The sequence below is a fragment of the Piliocolobus tephrosceles genome, chromosome 13 (genome assembly GCF_002776525.5).
Source record: "Piliocolobus tephrosceles isolate RC106 chromosome 13, ASM277652v3, whole genome shotgun sequence".
NCBI lineage: Eukaryota > Metazoa > Chordata > Mammalia > Primates > Cercopithecidae > Piliocolobus > Piliocolobus tephrosceles.
Genome location: NC_045446.1, coordinates 57,414,015 through 57,436,537, shown reverse-complemented (window position 1 = coordinate 57,436,537; position 22,523 = coordinate 57,414,015). Strand labels below are relative to the sequence as shown.

The window sequence follows — 22,523 nt, the reverse complement described above, 5'->3', positions numbered from 1 at the left end:
TTCTCTTGTCTGATTGTCCTAGCCAGAACTTCCAACACTATGTTGAATAGGAGTGGTGAGAGAGGGCATCCCTGTCTTGTGCCAGTTTTCAAAGGGAATGCTTCCAGTTTTTGCCCATTCAGTATGATATTGGCTGTGGGTTTGTCAAAAATAGCTCTGATTATTTTGAGATACATTCCATCAATACCGAATTTATTGAGAGTTTTTAGCATGAAGGGCTGTTGGATTTTGTTAAAGGCCTTTTCTGCATCTATTGACATAACCATGTGGTTTTTGTCTTTGGTTCTGTTTATATGCTGGATTACGTTTACTGATTTGCGTATGTTGAACCAGCCTTGCATCCCAGGGATGAAGCCCACTTGATCATGGTGGATAAGCTTTTTGATGTGCTGCTGAATCCGGTTTGCCAGTATTTTATTGAGGATTTTTGCATTGATGTTCATCAGGGATATTGGTCTAAAATTCTCTTTTTTTGTTGTATCTCTGTCAGGCTTTGGTATCCAGATGACGTTGGCCTCATAAAATGAGTTAGGGAGGATTCCCTCTTTTTCTATTGATTGGAATAGTTTCAGAAGGAATGGTACCAACTCCTCCTTGTACCTCTGGTAGAATGCCGCTGTAAATCCATCTGGTCCTTGACATTTTTTGGTTGGTAGGCTATTAATTGTTGCCTCAATTTCAGAGCCTGCTATTGGTCTATTCAGGGATTCAACTTCTTCCTAGTTTCGTCTTGGGAGAGTGTAAATGTCCAGGCAACTATCCATTTCTTCTAGGTTTTCTAGTTTATTTGCATAGAGGTGTTTATAGTATTCTCTGAGGGTAGTTTTTATTTCTGTGGGGTCAGTGGTGATATCCCTTTTATCATTTTTTATTGCATCTATTTGATTCTTCTCTCTTTTCTTCTTTATTAGTCTTGCTAGCGGTCTATCAATTCTCTTGATCTTTTCAAAAAACCAGCTCCTGGATTCATTGATTTTTTGGAGGGTTTTTTGTGTCTCTATCTCCTTCAGTTCTGCTCTGATCTTATATTTCTTGCCTTCTGCTAGCTTTTGAATGTGTTTGCTCTTCCTTCTCTAGTTCTTTTAATTGTGATGTTAGCATGTCAATTTTAGATCTTTCCTGCTTTCTTTTGTGGGCATTTCGTGCTATAAATTTCCCTCTACACACTGCTTTAAATGTGTCTCAGAGATTCTGTTATGTTATCTTTGTTCTCATTGGTTTCAAGGAACACCTTTATTTCTGCCTTCATTTCGTTATGTACCCAGTAGTCATTCAGGAGCAGATTGTTCAGTTTCCATGTAGTTGAGCAGTTTTGATTGAGTTTCTTAGTCCTGAGTTCTAGTTTCCTTGCACTGTGGTCTGAAAGACAGTTTGTTATAATTTCTGTTCTTTTGCATTTGCTGAGGAGTGCTTTACTTCCAACTATGTGGTCTATTTTGGAATAAGTGTGATGTGGTGCTGAGAAGAATGTATATTCTGTTGATTTGGGGTGGAGAGTTCAGTAGACGCTACTGGGTCCGCTTGGTGCAGACTTGAGTTCAATTCGTGAATATCCATGTTAACTTTCTGTCTCATTGATCTGTTAAATTTGACAGTGGAGTGTTAAAGTCCCCATAATTATTGTATGGGAGTCTAAGTCTCTTTGTAAGTCTCTAAGGACTCGCTTTATGAATCTGGGTGCTCCTGTATTGGGTACATATATATTTAGGATAGTTAGCTCTTCCTGTTGAATTGATCCCTTTACCATTATGTAATGGCCTTCCTTGTCTCTTTTGATCTTTGATGGTTTAAAGTCTGTTTTGTCTGAGACTAGGATTGCAACCCCTGCTTTTTTTTGTTTTCCATTTGCTTGGTAGATCTTCCTCCATCCCTTTATTTTGAGCCTATGTGTGTCTCTGCATGTGAGATGGGTCTCCTGAATACAGCAAACTGAGGGGTCTTGACTCTTTATCCAATTTGCCAGTCTGTGTCTTTTAATTGGACCTTTTAGTCCATTTACATTAATGGTTAATATTGTGTGTGAACTTGATCCTTTCATTATGATACTAGCTGGTTATTTTGCTCGCTAGTTGATGCAGTTTCTTCCTAGTATCGATGGACTTTACATTTTGACATGTTTTTGCAAAGGCTGGTACCTGTTGTTCCTTTCCATGTTTGGTGCTTCCTTCAGGATCTCTTGTAGGGCAGTCCTGGTGGTGACAAAAATCTGTAAGCATTTTCTTGTCTGTAAAGGATTTTATTTCTCCTTCACTTATGAAATTTACTTTGGCTGGATATGAAATTCTGGATTAAAAATTCTTTTCTTTAAGAATGTTGAATATTGGCCCCCACTCTCTTCTGGCTTGGAGAGTTTCTGCCAAGAGATCTGCTGTTAGTCTGATGGGCTTCCCTTTGTGTGTATCCCGACCTTTCTCTCTGGCTGCCCTTAACATTTTTTCTTTCATTTCAACTTTGGTGAATCTGACAATTATGTGTCTTAGAGTTGCTCTTCTCGAGGAGTATCTTTGTGGCGTTCTCTGTATTTCCTGAATTTGCATGTTGGCCTGCCTTACTGCGTTGGGGAAGTTCTCTTGGATGATATCCTGCAGAGTGTTTTCCAACTTGCTTGCATTTTCCCCATCACTTTCAGGCACACCAATCAGACATAGATTTGGTCTTTTCACATAATGCCGTATTTCTTGGAGGCTTTGCTCTTTTCTTTTTACTCTTTTTTCTCCACACTTCTCTTCTCACTTCATTTCATTCATTTGATCTTCAATCGCTGATACTCTTTCTTCCAGTTGATCAAGTCAGTTACTGAAGCTTGTGCATTTGTCACATATTTCTCGTGTTATGGTTTTCATCTCTATCAGTTCTTTTAAGGTCTTCTCTGCATTGATTATTCTAGTTATCCATTCATCCATTCTTTTTTCAAAGTTTTTAGTTTTTTTGCACTGGTTATGTAGTTCTTCCTTTAGCTCTGAGAAGTTTGATGGACTGAAGCCTTCTTCTCTCAACTCGTTAAAGTCATTCTCTGTCCAGCTTCTAATTTATTTCCATTGTGTAAGAAAATATACTTTGTATGATTGAAATTCTCAAATTTAAATGAAACCTGTTTTTTGACTCAAATATAATCTATCTTGTATAGTGTTCTCAGTACACCATAAAAATATATATATTCTCTTACTGTTTGGTAAACGGCTCTTTATAAAATGCCATTAGTTAGGCCAAGTGAGCTGATAGTGTTATGTAGGTATTCAAATCTCTGACTATAATTAGGGATGTGTGTGTCTATTTATCCTCACAGTTCTATTAGTTTTGGCTTCATGTATTTTGAAAGTGTGCTGTGAGGTGCATAATCATTTAGAATTTTTATACATTTTTAACGAGTTGAGGTCTTTATCGTAATGTAATGACCCATTTGTCCCTGGTAATATTTATTGCTCTGACATACAATTTGTCTGATATTAATTTAGCCACTCCAGATTTATTTTTATTAGTGTTAGTATGGCATTTATTTTTATTAGTGTTAGTTATTTTATTAGTTAATTCTTTTACTTTTTATCTATTTATATCTGTACATTTAAGGTAGATTTCTTGAAGACAGCATATAATTGGGTCTTGCCATTTATTGAATCAGGCAATTGTTGCCTTTATTTGGAGGTTCAGACCTTTCACATTTAATGTAATTATTGGGATAGTTTAGTTTACATTTACTACCTTACTATTTGATTTCTATTTCTATCAAAATTTGTCTCTTCTAATCTTTTTATCTTTTCCTTTTCTCTGCCTTTCTTGGATTAACTTCATATTTTTGATCATTGATCATTTGGTTTATTAGCTATAACTCCTTGTTTTATTTTAGCCAATTCTTTCAGGTTTAGAATTATATCTTTAACTTATACTGGCTAACTTGAAGTGATATTATGCCATTTATACCATATATAGTATAAGAACCTTACAACAGTTTCAACAATTCTAGCTGGGGTTATTTGGGTTAATAAAATAAACATTTATGTGTCTCCATATCGATTTTTCAACCCCAGAGAGGACTGTAGGTGGTCCTGTTTGGATTACATGCACATCCCTAAACAAACAACAGTGGACAAGGCATAAATGCTTTGGTCAGCCTGAATTCCTACAGCAGCCCTTTCAGAACTTCATGAAGTTGGGAAGGAGTTCATCAAACTACCTGAGAAAAGGAATGCAAAAGTGCACTGATTCAACAAAAACCGCAGTGATCAAAGGCTACTACAACCATACAGATCACAGAAAGAGTTTACAGATTGACAGGTAGAGAATTCACATCGGTTTGCTATAAATTTCCAATACATCTTTCTAACAATACCAAACTTAGCAACACAAAGCAGGGGTAAATGAAGCTTTCTTTGTATGGTGCTTTTCTTCCCCTTGTGCTTTCCAGGGTACCCAACTGTCACTAACACTTCTTCACATCTGATACTTGTCAAGCTGAGAAAAAAAAAAAAGCCAAATACTCTGCCACCCCTTTATATTTGACTTTTGTTATCATTCCAGAAAACTTTTAGTAAGAATCTAAGCATTTCTATGTAAATTAGAGTTCCTCAACCTTAGCACTATTGACCTTTTGGACTAGATAATTTTTTGTATTGAGTGGCTTCCCTATGCATCATAGGATGTTTTGCAGCATCCCTGAGCTCTGCCCACTAGATGTCAGTAACACACCCTCCTCCACAGTTGTGAAAAGCAAAAATTCCTCCAGATAGTGTCAAATGTCATATTGGGGAGCAAAATTACTCCTGGTTGAGAATCACTGATTTAAGGGAATATTTACAAACATCAAGATCTACAGCTTCTTGACCACAAATTGGCATCAGCTGATGGAGAGGAAGCAGAATTAGCATCAGATGTCAATGAACTATTGTTCCATATACTAGCAAGCCCATATCTCCTCAAAACATAGTGTCTGTTGTTTACCACTGAAGACTTAGCTCCCAGCCTCTGGAAAAACAATGCTCAAATATCACAACCACAACAAATGCTAAAAGAATAGGTGAATGGATGAATAAATTGATGGATGGATGAATGAGTGAAAATTTTAAAATCTGGATGATTATTCACTCTGTTGCTTTTAGGAAAGGAATGACATAGGCTAATATATGTATGAGAAAATGGGATATTTTACTATTTTACTTGAAAATTTCCATATTGGAATTTTGTCATTTTAATTTTTATAATTTAGAAAATTTAAAAGGATTTATTTTACAAGCACTTGAAAATAAAATCAAGGATTTTCTCCTTGAGAACTTTTTTAAAAATTTGCTTGTTTTCATTAGAGGCATCAACTAGTATTTATTGAGCATCTTTTACTGGTGAACTAGGGGCTTTTCTAGGCAGCTGGGATGCAACAAGACAGAGAAAGTTCCTGTTCTTACACAGCTTACATACCTTTTTTTGATACAAAATATTATAGATATATATGGAGTACATATGAGTATTTCTTACATGCATAGAATGTGTATTCATCAAGTCAGAGTATTTGCAGGATCCATTACCTTGAGTATTTATCATTCCTATATGTTGGTAACATTTCAATTCTTCTCTTCTTGCTACTTTATAATATAAAATATATTGTTGCTACTGTAGTCACCCTACTCTACTACCGAATATTGGAACCTATTCTTTTTTTTTTTTTTTTTTTTTTTTTTTTACTATACTTTAAGTTCTAGGGTACATGTGCATAACGTGCAGGTTTGTTACATATGTATACCTGTGCCATGTTGGTGTGCTGCACCCATCAACCCGTCAGCACCCATAAACTCGTCATTTACATAAGGTATAACTCCCAATGCCGTCACTCTCCCCCTACTTAATAGGCCCCCGTGTGTGATGTTCCCCTTCCTGAGTCCAAGTGATCTCATTTCAATTCCCGCCTATGAGTGAGAACCTGCAGTGTTTGGTTTTCTGTTCTTGTGATAGTTTGCTAAGAATGATGGTTTCCAGCTGCATCCATGTCCCTACAAAGGACGCAAACTCATCCGTTTTTATGGCTGCATAGTATTCCATGGTGTATATGTGCCACATTTTCTTCATCCAGTCTGTCACTGATGGACATTTGGGTTGATTCCAAGTCTTTGCTATTGTGAATAGTGCCGCAATAAACATACTGTGCATGTGTCTTTAGAGCAGCATGACTTATAATCCTTTGGGTATATCCCCAGTAATGGGATGGCTGGGTCAAATGGTATTTCTAGTTCTAGATCCTTGAGGAATCGCCACAGTGTTTTCGACAATGGTTGAACTAGTTTACAGTCCCACCAACAGTGTAAAAGTGTTCCTATTTCTCCACATCCTCTCCAGCACCTCTTGTTTCCTGACTTTTTAATGATTGCCATTCTAACTGGTGTGAGATGGTATCTCATTGTGGTTTTGATTTGCATTTGTCTGATGGCCAGTGATGATGAGCATTTTTTCATGTGTCTGTTGGCTGTATGAATGTCTTCTTTTGAGAAATGTCTGTTCATATCCTTTGCCCCCTTTTTGATGGGGTTGTTTGTTTTTTTCTTATAAATTTGTTTGAGTTCTTTGTAGTTCTGGATATTAGCCCTTTGTCAGATGAGTATTTGTAGGTTCTGGATTGCAAAATTGCAAAAATTTTCTCCCATTCTGTAGGTTGCCTGTTCACTCTGATGGTAGTTTCTTTCACTGTGCAGAAGCTCTTTAGTTTAATTAGATCCCATTTGTCAATTTTGGCTTTTGTTGCCGTTGCATTTGGTGTTTTAAACATGAAGTCCTTGCCCATGCCTATGTCCTGAATGGTATTACCTAGGTTTTCTTCTAGGGTTTTTATGGTATTAGATCTAACATTTAAGTTTCTAATCCATCTTGAATTAATTTTCGTATAAGGAGTAAGGAAAGCATCCAGTTTCAGCTTTCTACTTATGGCTAGCCAATTTTCCCAGCACCATTTATTAAATAGGGAATCCTTTCCCCATTTATTGTTTTTGTCAGGTTTGTCAAAGATCAGATGGCTGTAGATATGTGGTATTATTTCTGAGGGCTCTGTTCTGTTGCATTGGTCTATATCTCTGTTTTGGTACCAGTACCATGCTGTTTTGGTTACTGTAGCCTTGTAGTATAGTTTGAAGTCAGGTAACATGATCCCTCCAGCTTTGTTCTTTTGGCATAGGATTGTCTTGGCAATGTGGGCTCTTTTTTGGTTCCATATGAACTTTAAAGCAGTTTTTTTCCAATTCTGTGAAGAAAGTCATTGGTAGCTTGATGGGGATGGCATTGAATCTATAAATTACCTTGGGCAGTATGGCCATTTTCACGATATTGATTCCTCCTAGCCATGAGCATGGTATGTTCTTCCATTTGTTTGTGTCCTCTTTGATTTCACTGAGCAGTGGTTTGTAGTTCTCCTTGAAGAGGTCCTTTATATCCCTTGTAAGTTGGATTCCTAGGTATTTTATTCACTTTGAAGCAATTGTGAATGGAAATTCATTCATGATTTGGCTCCCTGTTTGTCTGTTACTGGTGTATAAGAATGCTTGTGATTTTTGCACATTAATTTTGTATCCTGAGACTTTGCTGAAGTTGCTTATCAGCTTAAGGAGATTTTGGGCTGACATAATGGGGTTTTCTAAATGTACAATCATGTCATCTGCAAACAGGGACAATTTGACTTCTTCTTTTCTTAACTGAATACCCTTTATTTCTTTCTCTTGCCTGATTACCCTAGCCAGAACTTCCAACACTATGTTGAGTAGGAGTGGTGAGAGAGGGCATCCCTGTCTTGTGCTAGTTTTCAAAGGGAATGCTTCCAGTTTTTGCCTATTTAGTATGATATTGGCTGTGGGTTTGTCATAAATAGCTCTGATTATTTTGAGATACATTCCATCAATACCGAATTTATTGAGAGTTTTTAGCATGAAGGGCTGTTGAATTTTGTTAAAGGCCTTTTCTGCATCTATTGACATAACCATGTGGTTTTTGTCTTTGGTTCTGTTTATATGCTGGATTACGTTTATTGATTTGCATATGTTGAACCAGCCTTGCATCCTAGGGATGAAGCCCACTTGATCATGGTGGATAAGCTTTTTGATGTTCTGCTGGATTCGGTTTGCTAGTATTTTATTGAGGATTTTTGCATCGATGTTCATCAGGGATATTGGTCTAAAATTCTCTTTTTTTGTTGTGTCTCTGCCGGGCTTTGGTATCAGGATGATGTTGGCCTCATAAAATGAGTTAGGGAGGATTCCCTCTTTTTCTATTGATTAGAATAGTTTCCGAAAGAATGGTACCAACTCCTCCTTGTACCTCTGGTAGAATTCAGCTGTGAATCCATCTGGTCCTGGACTTTTTTTGGTTGGTAGCCTATTAATTATTGCCTCAATTTCAAAGCCTGCTATTGGTCTATTCAGGGATTCAACTTCTGCCTGGTTTAGTCTTGGGAGAGTTTAAGTGTGCAGGAAATTATCCATTTCTTTTAGATTTTCTAGTTTATTTGTGTGCAGGTGTTTATAGTCTGTCTCTCAGACCACAATGCAATCAAACTAAAACTCAGGACTAAGAAGCTCAATCAAAACTGCTCAACTACATGGAAACTGAACAACCTGCTGCTGAATGACTACTAGGTCCATAACAAAATGAAGGCAGAAATAAACAGGTTCTTTGAAACCAATGAGAACAAAGATACAACATACCAGAATCTCTGGGACACATTTAAAGCAGTATGTAGCGGGAAATTTATAGCACTAAATGCCCACAAGAGAAAGCTGGAAAGATCTAAAATTGACACTCTAACATCACAATTAAAAGAACTAGAGAAGCAAGAGCAAACACATTCAAAAGCTAGCAGACGGCAAGAAGTAACTAAGATCAGAGCAGAACTGGAGATGGAGACACAAAAAACCCTCCAAAAAATCAATGAATCCAGGAGCTTGTTTTTTGAAAAGATCAACAAAATTGGTAGACCGCTAACAAGACTAATAAAGAAGAAAAAAGAGAAGAATCAAATAGACGCAATAAAAAATGATAAAGGGGATATCACCACTGACCCCACAGAAATACAAACTACCATCAGAGACCTCTATGGAACCTATTTTTATCAAACTGTATGTTTATATCTACTAACCAACTTCCCTGTATCCCACCTGCCACCCACACACCCTTCCTGACCTCTGGTATCTACTATTCTAGTCTCTATCTCCATGAGATTAACTTGTTTAGCTCCCTCATATGGGTGAGAACATGTATGTGTCTTTCTGTGCGTGACTTATTTCACTTAACACAATAACCTCCATTTCCATTCATTTTGCTGCAAATGACATGATTTCATTCTTCTTTATGGCTGAATAGTGTTCCATTTTGTGTGTGTGTGTGTGTGTGTGTGTGTATGATGTATATCATATATATCATATATATCACATTTTCTTTATTAATTTGTCCATTGATGGACACTTAGATTGATTCCATATCTTGCTGTTAAGAATACCCCTGAAGCAAACATGCAAGTGCAGGTATCCCTCTGATACACGGATTTTGTTTCCTTTGGTTAGATACCTGGTAGTCTTATTGCTGGATCATATGGTAGTTCTGTTTTTAGTTTTTGGAGAAATCTCCATATTGTTTTCCATAGTAGTTGTACTAATTTACATTCACACCAACAGTATGTAAGAATTCCCTTTTCTCCACATTGTTGTTAGCATGTTATTTTTTTTTTGTCTTTTTAATAATAGCCATTCTAACTGGGATAAGATGGTATCTCAATGTGGTTTTAATTTGCATTTCCATAATTACTGGTGATGTTGAGTATTTTTTCATAAACCTGTTGGCCATTTGTATGTATGTCTTTTCTTGATAAATATCTATTCATGGGTTTTGCTCACTTTTAATTATATCATTTGGGGTTTTGAAATTTTTTTAGTTGTTTGAGTTCCTTTTATATCCTGCATATTAGTTCCTCTTAGGATGACTAGTTTGCAAGTATTTTCTCATTCAACACATTGTCTCCTCACTCTGTTGATTGTTTCCTTTGCTGTGCATGAACTTTTAAATTTAATAAATTTAATATAATCCCATTTGTTTATTTTTTGTTTTATTGTCTGCTCTTCAGGCAGGCCTTAGCCACGAAATATTTTCCCAGATTGATGTCTTAAGATGTTTTCTCCATTTTTTACTAGTTTTGCAGTCTCAGGTCTTATGTTTAAGTCTTTAATTCATCTTTTGTTTATTTTTGTACATGGGAAACCATAGGTATCCAGTTTCATTTTTCTGTGTGTGGATCTCAAATTTTCCCAGCACCATTTATTGAAGAATGCATTCTTTCCCCTTGGTGCCTTCATCAAAAATCAGTTGGCTGTAAATACATACATTCATTTCTGGACTGTCTATCCTGTTGCATTTGTCTATATGGCTGTTTTTATACCAATACTATGCTGTTTTGGTTACTGTAGCCTTTTGGTACATTTTGAAGTCAGGTGGCATGATACCTTCAGCATTGTCCTTTTTGTTCACAATTGCTTTGGCTATTCAGGCTCTCTTTTGGTATTATACACATTGTAGGATTGTTTTATTAATTCTGTGAAAAATTACATTGGTTTTTTGATAGAGATTGCATTAAATCTATAGTTGCTTTAGGTAGTATGGTTTTGTTTTTTTGTTTGTTTGAGACGGAGTTTTGCTCTGTTGCCCAGGTTGGAATGAAATGGCATGATCTCTGTTTGCCGCAACCTCCGCCTCCCAGGTTCAAGCAATTCTTCTGCCTCAGCCTCCTGAGTAGCTGGGATTACAAGCATGTGCCACCATGCCCAGCTTATTTTGTATTTTTAGTAGGGATGGGGTCTCTCTATATTGGTCAGGCTGGTCTCGAACTCCTGACCTCAGGTGATCCACTCGCCTCGGCCTCCCAAAGTGCTGGGATTACAGGTGTGAGCCACCATGCCCGGCTGGTAATATGGTCATTTTAACATTATTGATTCTTCTGATCCATGAGCATGGGATGTCTTTCCATTTGTTTGTGTCCTCTTCAATTTCTTCATTCGTGTTTTGTAGTTTTTCTTATAGAGATGTTTCAACGCCTTAGTTAAGTTTGTTCTTAGGTATTTTTTGTATCTGTTGTAAAGTAAATTGGATTACCTTCTTGATTTCTGTCTTGGCTAGTTCATTATCAGTATATAGAAATGTCACTGATTTTTGTATCTTGATTTGCATTCTGAAACTTTACTAAATTTGTCAAATCTAAGAGTTTTTTGGTGGAGTTTAGATTTTTCTATAAGATCATATCATCAGTAAAGAAACGGTTGACTTCCTCTTTTCCAATTTGGATGCCTTTTATTTTATTATTTCATTTTTTTAATTTCTTTTCCTCAGAGATCCTTGTTCTGAATGATGCCTTTTATTTCTTTGTCTTGCATGATTGCTCTGGCTAAGACTTTCAGTACTATGTTAAATAGGAGTGGTGAAGGTGGGCCTTCATGTTTAGTTACAGATCTGAGAGGAAAGGCTTTCATCTTTTCAGTAGTAGTGTTCATACTAACATTCAGTATGATATTATCTGTGGGTTTGTCATAGATGACCTTTATTATTTTGAGGCATGTTCCTTCTACACTTAGTATATTGAGAGTTTTTATCATGAAGGGATGGTGTATTTTATCCAATGATTTTTCTGCATCTATTGAGATGATCATATGATTTTTGTCCTTGATTTTGTTTATGTGATGTGTCACATTTATTGATTTGCATATGTTGAACCATCCGTGCATCCCTGGTATAAATCCCATTTGGTCATGGTATATTATCTTTTTGATGTATGTTGGATTTGATTTGCTAGTAGTTTGTTGAGGATTTATGTAGTTTTCTTTTTGTTGTGTCCTTGTCAGGTTTTGTCACTGGGGTAATGTTGGTCTCATATAATGACTTGAGGAGAATTCTTTCCACTTTCATTTTTTGAAATAGTTTTAGGAGGATTTGTATTAGTTCTTCTTTATATGTTTGTAAATTTCTGCTGTGAACCCATCCAGTAGTTGGGTTTTCTTTCTTGGGAGAATTTGTATTACTGATTCAATCTTGCTACTCATTATTGGTCTGTTTAGGTTTTCTATTTTTTCCTTATTCAATCTTGGTAGCTTGTGTATTTCCAGAAATGTATCCATTTATCCTAGGTTTTCTGGTTTGTTAGTGTACAGTTATTCATAATCGTGTGTGATGATCTTTTGTATTTCTGTGGTATGAGTTGTAATATCTCCCTTTTCATTTCTTATTTTGTCTTCTATCTTCTTGGTTAGTCTAGCTAGTGGTTTAGCAATTTTGCTTATCTTTTTTTGAAGAATCAACTTTTCATTTCATTTATTCTGTGTATTTTTTAGTCCATCTCATTTGGTTCAGCTCTTTTTCTTTTCTTCTAATTTTGACTTTGGTTTATTCTTGCTTTTGTGGTTCCTTGAGATGCATCATTGGGTTGTTTGTTTGAAATCTTTCTACTTTTTTAAATGTAGGCATTTATTGTCTATGTCAAACTTCCTCTTCACACTGCTTTCGCTCTATCCCATTGGTTTTGGCACATGTCTTATTTACATTTGTTTCAAGAAATGTTTTGCTTTTCATCTTAATTTCCTCATTGACCCAGTAGTCATTCAGAAGTATGTTTTTTAATTTCCATGTATCTGTAGGTCCCAGAATTCCTCCTAATATTGATTTATTGTTTTATTCCCTTGTGACCTGAAGATACTTGATATGATTTTGATTTTTAAAAATGTGTTGAGAATCGTTTTGTGACCTAACATATGCTGTATCCTGGAGAATGTTTCATGTGCTTAGAAGAATGTGTATTTTACAGTTGTTGAAGAAAATGTTCTGTGTGTGTGTATTAGTTCCACTTTTTCTAAAGTGTAGTATAAATCCAATTTTTTGTTGTCGTTGATTTTCTGTCTAGATGATTTGACTAATGCTGAGAGTGGGGCGTTGAATTTTCCAATATTATTTTATGGGAGTCTATCTCTCCCTTTAGCTCTAGTTATATTTGCTTTATGAATCTGGGCACTCAAAGGTTGGATGCATAAATATTCAGAATTGTTGTATCCTCTTGCTGGATTGATCCCTCTAGCATTATATAATGACCCTCTTTGTCTTTGTCATTTTTACTGTTTTTGACCTAAAGTCTGTTTGATCTGATCTAAGTATAGCTACTTCTGCCCACTTTAGGTCTCTGTTTGAGTGGAATTTTTTACCATCTCTTTACTTTGGGTGTATGTGTATCTTGACAGGTAAAGTATATTTTTTGTAGGCAGCATATAGTTGGATAATGTTTTCTTATTTATTCAGCCAGTATATATATATTAAACAGATAATTTAATCTATTTCCATTCAATAGCTCTTTTTTTTTTTCCTTTTTGAGACAGAATTTTGCTCTTGTCACCCAGGCTGGAGTGCAGTGGTGCGGTCTCAGCTCACTGCAACCTCCACCTCCCAGGTTCAAGTGATTCTCCTGCCTCAGCCTCCCAAGTAGCTGAGATACAGGCACCCAGCACCATGCCTGGCTAATTTTTGTATTTTTAGGAAAGACAGGGTTTCACCATGTTGGCCAGGCTGGTCTCGAACTCCTGACCTCAGGTGATTCACCTGCTTTGGCCTCCCAAAGTGCTAGGACTGCAGGTATGAGCCACCACACCCGGCCTCAAGATTGCTTTTAATATGCAAGGCTTTGTTCCTGTCATGTTCTTAACTGTTTTCTGGTTGTTTTGTATGTTCTTTATTCCTCTCTTTTTTTCTAATTGTTTGTCATTTTGGTTTGGTGGTTTTCTGTAGTTGTACCATTTGAATTCTTTCTCTTCCTCATTTGTGTGTTTGGTTTACCAGTGAGTTTTATACTTTGATGTGTTTTCGTGAAGGTAAATATTATCTTTTTTATTCCAGGTTTAGGACTTCTTTGGACATTTCTTCTAGGGCCAGTCTAGTGGCGATAAATTCCCTCAGCATTTTCTTCTGTGGGAAGGACTTTTTTTGTGAAGGATAATTTTGGTAGATAGTATACTTAAATGGCTTTTTTTTTCTTTCAGCACTTTGAATATGTCTCTCTTGCCCTGTATTGTTTCTGCTGAGAAATACTTTGTGAGCCTGATGGGGTTTCCTTTATAGGTGACTAGACACTTTTGTCTTGCTGTTGTTGGAATCCCCTCTTTATCTTTGACTTTAAATAGTTTGACTATAATATGCTGCAGAGAAGACCTTCCTGCTTTGTATTTATGTGGGGTTCTCTGAGCCCCTTGTATAAGTCTTTTTCTAGATTGGGGAAGTTTTCATCTATTATTTCATTAAATAGATTTTCTAACCCTTTCATTCTCTCTTTGCCCTTGGGGGCACTGATAATTAGAATATTGAGTCACTTTATGTTGTCACATACGTCACAAATCCTTTCTCATTCTTTTTTATTATTTTTATTTATTTTTGTCTGACTGGATTATTTCAAAAGATTTCAAGTTCTGAGATTCTTTATTCTGCTTAATCTAATCTATTGTTGGAGGTTTTGACTGTATTTTGTATTTTATTCAATGAATTCTTCAGTTCCAGAATTTCTGTTTGGTTCTTTTAAAAAATGTGTAAATCTCTGATGAATTCTTTTCCAATTTTCTGTATTGTTTTTCAAAATTATCTTGTTTGCTGAGCTTCTTTAAAAGCAGTAATTTGAATTATTTACCCATGATTTCATTGATTTTTTTATTGGTATCTGTTGCTGTAGAATTATTGTGTTCCTTTGAAGGTGTCATATTTTCTTGCTTTTTTGTGTTTCCTGTGTCAATATGTTAATATCTGCACATCTGGTGTAACAATCACTTCTTCCAATTTTTGTAAATTTACTTTTGTAGAGAGGACTCTTCTCTGAAGATTATCTGTGATGTGGGTTGAGTAGGGCATTTTGGTTTTCATTTTGGATGCAAGCAATAGCGTAGTCTCTATGATCTCATTGGCTATAAATAGCGTCAGTGGTATCTGTGATTTCCTTGATAGCTTAGAGTGTGGATAGTGGAGGCTGTGGTAAAGTTTTCTGGGAACTAAGTTATTAGGTAGGCCAGTCTTCTGGCCCCAGTGGTACAGCAGTGGGCTGAAGATGCCTGTCTTTGAGCCCCAGAGTGATGTATGCTGGCTCTGGTATTAGTGGATCCAAGTGAGCCAATTATTGGGCTTCATGGCTTGCTGAAATGCTAGTAGTGGCAGCAGTGGGCCTGGCATGTAGACTGGTTCTCTTGCTCTAGGTCAGCAGGCTTGATGTGGGCAATGGCAATAGCAGTGATTCGGCCACTCACTGAAATCCAAGTTGGTCTGAGCTGTAATGGGTTGGATGGGCCAGTCTCATGGTGCTTGCAAGTGGGTGCCAATTGTTGTGGTACCAGGGGGTTGAGTTGCCCCTACCTTAGACCCTGGAAAGAGTGCACATGTACCCAGCAGTGATAGACTAGGCTGGATGATTTCCAGGCCCCTGGATGGCATTCGCAAGTACTGAGGAGACAGGACCAGGTTGCCAGAATTGAGACTTGTCCTCAGGTCCCCTGGTAATATGTTCAGGCATACCTATGATAGGTAGGAACAGGGTGGTCCCCAGGCAGTCAGCAGAATGCTCAGATGAGGGCAGTGGTGGCTTCAGTTCAGGGCTGCCACTGGGGAGGGCACAGACACTATCATTGGGAGCAGCATAGGTAGGTAGTTGTGCAGCATGTGATTTGCTCATGTCTCAGTCCCCTAGCAGCTTGCAGCACTAGTGACAGTGGGATTTATCCTTAGGGTGCATGAAAGGATGTGGCTTCATCTCCTCCCTGGCCTGGTGGTAGCATCAATGGCACAAAAACCAGGGTAAGACATAGTCCTTTAGGGGCTCAGCTTTCAGAATGTCACTGTGCTGTAGCTGCTCAGGGCTTACGGGCCTGTGGGTCACAGCATGAGCTCTCTCTTTGAAACAATACCACTGTGCAATTTCTAGGCAGCTCTCTGTGTTAGTCTCAAGGCCTGTGAGGGTCGAGGGGCTCTCCTGTGAGTAGGATAGTATGTGGTGGAAATGTGGACCCTGGGAGGTCTCTCACTTAACCCCTTCCCTATGTTAGGGAGCTTCTCCCAGCTCCCAGCCAAACCCCACTGAGCAGGCTACATTGCTTCCTTTTCCTTTGTTACTTTTGGTGCTTCCTGTCACTTTTTTGTTGAATTCCAGTGTTCTCCCTTAGATGATCTATTCAAAATGAGAATATCTACTTGCTATTTTGGTTCTTCTCCATGGTAGAGGCACTTAGCTGCCTGTTGTTTGTTTGTTTGTTTGTTTCTTTCTTTCTTTCTTTCTTTCTTTCTTTCTTTCTTTCTTTCTTTCTTTTCTTTCTTTTTTTTAAAGAGACAGCATCTTGCTAGATTGCCTAAGCTGCACTTGTACTCCTGGGCCCAAGTGATCTTCCTGCCTTAGCCTCCAGAGTAGCTAGGATTGTAGGCATGTGCCACTGCACCCAGCTAATTTGCTATTTTTTAAAGTACAAATGTGGACTTTTGCTTGGTTTACATTCTGAATATACCATCAAGTCTGAGGTTTGACTTTTCTCTTTTAACTTATGAGCAAATAGCCATATTGTATAAATATTTGTGAATGGGCTTATGTCGGAGGAAAACAAACAAACCAACATACCTAGCATGGAAGTAATCTGACACATCACATTTAATTATGTGCCTCAGTCTTGAGGGCAGAGATTAGATGGCATGCATTTTCACATCCTGAACCTTACAAAGTGTGTGCACAGTGCAGGCCCTCAGGAAATGTATGTTGAAAGAATTGATTATGAAGCTTCATAGGCATAGTTTTGGTTAATTCTGTGTTTACTTTGCCAAACCAAGATTTTCTGAGAAGGATGAGGGGAGAGGAGAGAGCTAGGTGCCATGAAAAGCCTTTTAAAGGAAGAACAGAAGTTGAAGAGCAAAGTGGGCCAGGGGGTCAGGAAACAAAAGGGTGATGTGTGGGGACAGCTGTGGTCTCTCTTTCCTTTCTGCCACCAGCAGGAGGCTGGGTCAATCCCCTCTTCAGTAAGGGCAGACACTGCTCCCGCAACAGGGAACCCAGCACCGCAGAGCAAGCCAGAGTCTGCTGTGTGTAAAACCTCCAGTCTTATAGAATTCTAGTCCCCAAGCCCCATATCTCCCAAAAGGGGAAGGCCCAGTCACCTGGGTCTCTTGAGGTCAGGGCTCCAGGAACCAGGAAAGCCTAGCTTATATTTATTTACACTGGGCAAGCAATGCATGATGCAAGAAGACACAGAGTAATCCGTCTGCCTTAGTGACCAAATAGATTCCTTTGCCTCATCCTCCTGTAGAAGCAATCAAGAAAGGGAGGTTGGGCGAGGTGACCTTCCAGAGCTGAATCTGTGCTTCTAAAAATAGAAGCATCCTTGGAGAACTGAGAAGGGGAGGGAAAGCTGTGGACATTGAGGGCAAGAACCTGAGCATTGTCAGTAGGAAACTGTATTAATTAGACACAGGCACCTCAGCTCGATAACCTCAGGTATCTCTCAGAAATTGAAACGAAATGAAATGGCTTTTGTTCCCCCTCCTTTCTGGTTATACTCTCCCTGAGCTAAAAAGGAGAAAGAGAATTGTGTCTTCTGACCTATTTGAATGGCTGCACACTGCCTGATATATCTTCCCCAGTAGAGGGAAATGGGGGTCTTTAGAGGCACGTCAAGAAAAGGAAAGAGCTGCCGCAAAGTGGAACTGTGAGAGGCAGGCACCAGGGCCACTTGGGAGTCTGGGTCTCTGTCCTCTCCCTGCATGGAGGCAGCGCAGGACTAGGCAAGTACTTGGATGTGTCCAGGGCTCTGAATGTGTAGGCTCTCAGGGTGCCACTCAGGCTCACGCAGTGTCCTTATTTGGAGCTATGCGACAGGCTGTAAGTTTCCAGGGTCCAATGGAGCCGTGTGCCGGTCTGCACAGATTGTGTGCAGCCAGGGTGTGTGCTGTGCTCTGTGGCATGGGGATTGCGTGTGGGAGGTTGGGGGTATGCAGGAGTATACAGGGATATGGTGGCAAGTTTGAGGGGGCTGTGTAGGGGAGTGTGTGGGGCAGTGTGGAAACCTGTTGAGAGGCTTCATGATGCTGCATAGGGCTGTGTGCAGAGCTATCCTGGACTGTGAGTGGCGCACCACAGTACTGCAGGGCACCTCTTTGTGTAGCTTTGACCTAGAGGCTCTGTGTGCATTGTAGTAGTGGTATGAGTGGAGCCACATGGGGGACTCTGTGGAGGAGTCTCACAGCCTTGTTAAGGCTGGAGGGTATGTTCTGGGCTACCTGGACACATGAGTCTGTACAGGGCTGCCTGTGGCTGGATACATGGTGGCAGAGGCCTGAACAGGCTTATAGCTTTGCCATCCAAAGATAGATTATGCCTCCTTAGGGTGAGGTGCTCCCAAAGTGCAGGGATTTATTATTCTGCCTGCGACTGACATGAAGGGAAGAGATACCAGGGATTTACAAGCTGAGCAAAAGGGGCAGTATGTTCCCTTTCAGTGCGGCCTGAAGCTGAGCCTCTTACACACCAGTCTGGAGACACTTTCTAATACTTTAGTTTGTGCTTTCTCAACAGGACAACGTGGATCTGGGAGAGCTGATGTTTTCCCTGTGCTATCTTCCAACGGCTGGCAGGCTGACCATTACCATTATAAAAGCAAGGAATTTAAAGGCAATGGACATAACAGGAGCATCAGGTGGGGCATTTTCAAATTCAGACTTTCTCATGCACTTCTACTGTAGTAAGTACCTTATGATGTTTTAGTAAGGTAATAAAGCACGTTGACTCTGGAACCAGACTGCCTAGGCTTAATCCTAGTCCTAACACCTGTGTGACCTTGAGCAAGTCATTTTACCTCTCTGAGCTTTGGATTCCCATCGGTAAGATGAGAGTAATTATAGTATCTGGCTCACTGGGCTGTTGTAAAACTGAATTAATAAATATAAAGCCATGAGAACAGTGCTAGCATATATTAAGTGCTACATATTGTTAGTTATTGTTATTAATACAGTTAGCCTTCTGTATCCACCAGTTCCACATCTGTAGATTCAACCAATGGTGGATTTAAAATACTCAGGAAAAAAATCATACAACAATAAAAATAATACAGTTTTTTAAACAATACAGGATAACAACTATTTACACAGCATTTATACCAGATTAGGTATTGTAAGCAATCTAGAGATAATTTAAAGTATACAGGATAATGTGCGTAGGTTATATGCAAATATGATGCCATTTTATATAAGGGACTTGAGCATCCTTGGATTTTCCTATCCGTGAAGGGTCCTGAAACCAATTCCTTGTGGATAACAAGGGACAATAGTACTCTCTTGGGTCTCCCTCACCATAATTTTAAATTGGACCTATTGTTTACACACATTGATAAAGCTTATCTAATTGGGTCTTTCCTCAAATACCATCATCCAAGGCTCATTGAAGGCTGAGAACAATCCTATTTGCTTATTAAAGTGAACTATGAATTTTAGTTTTTCCAGTAAACCAAGCATTAAATTCTGAACCCTAACAAGAAAAAAATGCCTCTCTATATGCATTACTAACTGCAAATTCACAAGCAACCTCTGCAGGTGTTTCCCAAATGTGGTCACAAAACACCCAATACGCCCTGGCTTACATCCTCTGAAATCAAAGAACACCATATGCAATATATTCTGCATCCTATACCCCAGTGTTTTTTTTTAAGCACAAAAAAAAAAAAAAAAAAAAAAGCTGTGGTCCCTCTGGTCATCTCAGTCCCTACTGGACTGTCTATAGGAGTCAAAGCAATGCATGGTTATGCAGGTGAAAAGAGAACAAGGACTTCCCACCGAGCAGAAGAAGAGTGAGATAGCTGTTAGTACCAGAAGAGCCCTCTCTGGAGCAGAGGCCAGCCTTGCCACCTGTCACCCCATCACAGTGTTGCACCACAAGGAAGCCTGTGGCCTTTCTCTCCCTGATAGGCTGAGCTGCTTCTCCCTTTGCAACCAAAGGGCAGGCCACTTTAGGGGCTCAACGTCTCTGTACTTAAGGAATTCCACTCCCAGATGTTCTCTCTGTCCTCTAGGAATTCAGAAATTAAAAGAGTCTAGGAATTCCCTTTCTTAAAATCCTGAAAATATTCCCTGAGGTAGCTCAGAGTTGGGGGGCCTGTTTTCAGCCTTGGAAATGCCAGTGCATTTCTCTTCCTATCCTGGCCAGGCCAGTCTTGAGTTCTAGCTGGAGTGTCTCCTAATTCCATAACAGATGTTTTCAAACTATTTTTAAATTTCACACATTTTCAGGAGACAGTATCCTGTGCTTTATCTTGAATGAGTGACTTAATTATCCTCCCTCTAGTTGCTCCCCAGATATCATATTAATGACAATCCTCCAACTCCAGTCCACGGGCAGGTAAAAGAATTCGACATACCATAGTTCATGAAAACCCACAGTGATATAACTGCCCACCTAAATCTACACTAATCCTCACAGTACTCCTGCTTCTCATGGTCTGTCCAGATCCCTACGTGAAAGTCTCGCTGATGTGTGATGGCAGACGACTGAAGAAGAGGAAAACATCCACCAAGAGGAACACCTTGAATCCTGTTTACAATGAAGCCATAGTCTTTGATGTCCCTCCCGAGAACATTGACCAAATCCACTTGTCCATAGCAGTCATGGACTATGACCGGTGAGATACCTGGAACTCTTTCCAGTGCAAGTTCAGTGCGTCCAGGGCTGGGAGGGCAGAGGGGGAGCAGCAGCCACAGATTCTTAGCTGGTGTCCCAGGCTGCAGGAAATGAGTCAACTAGCAGTGCATGGGGAGCACATTGACAGGAGTCACCTCTAAACCATGCTGTAGAGTCAGACTACCAAAGTGTCTCTCAGCACTCCCATTCTTTTCTGCCCCTTTCTCATTTTTTTCTCTTCCTCCATCCTCCCCCAACCTCCACCTCTTCCCCTTTTCATCTTTGCATAACTCCTAGAATCTCAGCTTGAAGAACTGTGGCCCCACAGGTTTTATCTTCTGTCAGGCAGTCCCCACTGCCCTTCGTTGGAAAGATTCCACTGAAAATGGCAGAATGGTTACTTTAGCCGGACCATCAACATTTCTAAATACACAACTTCAATCTTTTTCCTTCTCGCAAGTATTTAATAAAGATTGTTTCCTTCCACTTAAGTCTGAAAGCAAACACAAAAATGTTCTCCTGAAAATGCTAGAATCAGTATGGATGACAAGGTACATTAAAATGTACAAGATGCTCGACTTTTTAATTAATACAGCACAGAAGAGATATTTATAGCCTACATTGTAGCCAATTGTGTATTTAAAGGACAGATTTGAAAAACAGTCATTTTAATATGCAAAGGAAGTACCAACAGGGAATTATACGTGTTAAACCAGTCATTAGACTGAAATGCAAAGTCTCTCTTTAATTGGAAACCTCCCACATGGTCTGGGCACATTATTTTTAAAAAATTATTCTGACTTCTAATATTATTTGTGACTAAGAATTTTCCCACATACCTCTGAAATATCAGGAAGCAGCTTCAGTGACCTGCACACTCTTTCCAGCAGATGCCTGCGTGAAGCATGACAGTCTTCCAACCCAAGGAGCACGTGGATTGGCTCAGCTGCCCATGAGTGTTACAGCCCATGCTGAGCAGTAGACTTTGTCCCATCTCCTGTGGGCAAGAAACAACACCAATAGTGTCAGGCCCCAGTAGGGGACATTGCCCACCAACTGTGGAAGCCTAGGCCAGCAATTTTTAAGCTATTGCCAAGTTTCCTGCATGGACAAATCTGATTATGTGAGCTCTGCCTTAATTTAATTCTCAGTAAACTCATGAATCTGGCCTGGAAAAATTCATGGCAGAATTCATGGGGCTTCTGCATGCATTTGATTTTAATGAGCAGGGACTCAAATATCCTTCACATGACCTCCCCACCCTCATCTTACCTTTATGTTCCATACACAAATAGGAGAAAAATCACTCATCTTTGCAGGAGGGAAAAAAAAAAGAGAAAGTATGTGAGTTTGGATCCTATAGAATTAAAGAATTGGCCATATCAGTCCAGTTATACCAGGGACTTTTAAAAAAACTGCTAGGGAAAACAAAAATGGCTCAAAGCAGAGACCTACCTAGGGAAAGTTTCAGAAATATTAGCCTTGGCCGGGCACGGTGGCTCACACCTGTAATCCCAGCACTTTGGGAGGCTGAGGCAGGTGGATCATTTGAGGTTAGGAGTTCGAGACCAGCCTGGCCAACATGGTGAAACCCCGTCTCAACTAAAAAATGCAAAAATTGGCCAGGCATAGTGGCATGCACCTGTAATCCCAGCTACTTGGAAGCTGAGGCAGGAAAATTGCTTGAACCCGGGAGCTGGAGGTTGCAGTGAGCCGAGATCATGCCACTGCACTCTAGCCTGGGCAACAGAGCGAGACTCCATTTCAAAAAAAAAAAGGAAATATAAGCCTCAAGGTCAAAGGAGCTATGCATCTTTCTATAGTTGGGAAACTAAGTGGGCCAAAGAAGCTGAACTTAGAAGAAAAG

General features: G+C 39.2%; 1 protein-coding gene across 1 annotated transcript in view; it reads left to right on the top strand.

Moving 5' to 3' along the window:
• The window catches only part of SYT9 (synaptotagmin 9), a 215,756-nt gene that overhangs the window by 167,031 nt on the left and 26,202 nt on the right, over positions 1-22,523 (top strand). The window contains exons 4-5 of the mRNA XM_031933823.1: positions 18,563-18,683; positions 20,486-20,657. Of these exons, the coding sequence (XP_031789683.1) occupies positions 18,563-18,683; positions 20,486-20,657 (293 nt within the window). The remainder of the gene's footprint in view (positions 1-18,562; positions 18,684-20,485; positions 20,658-22,523) is intronic.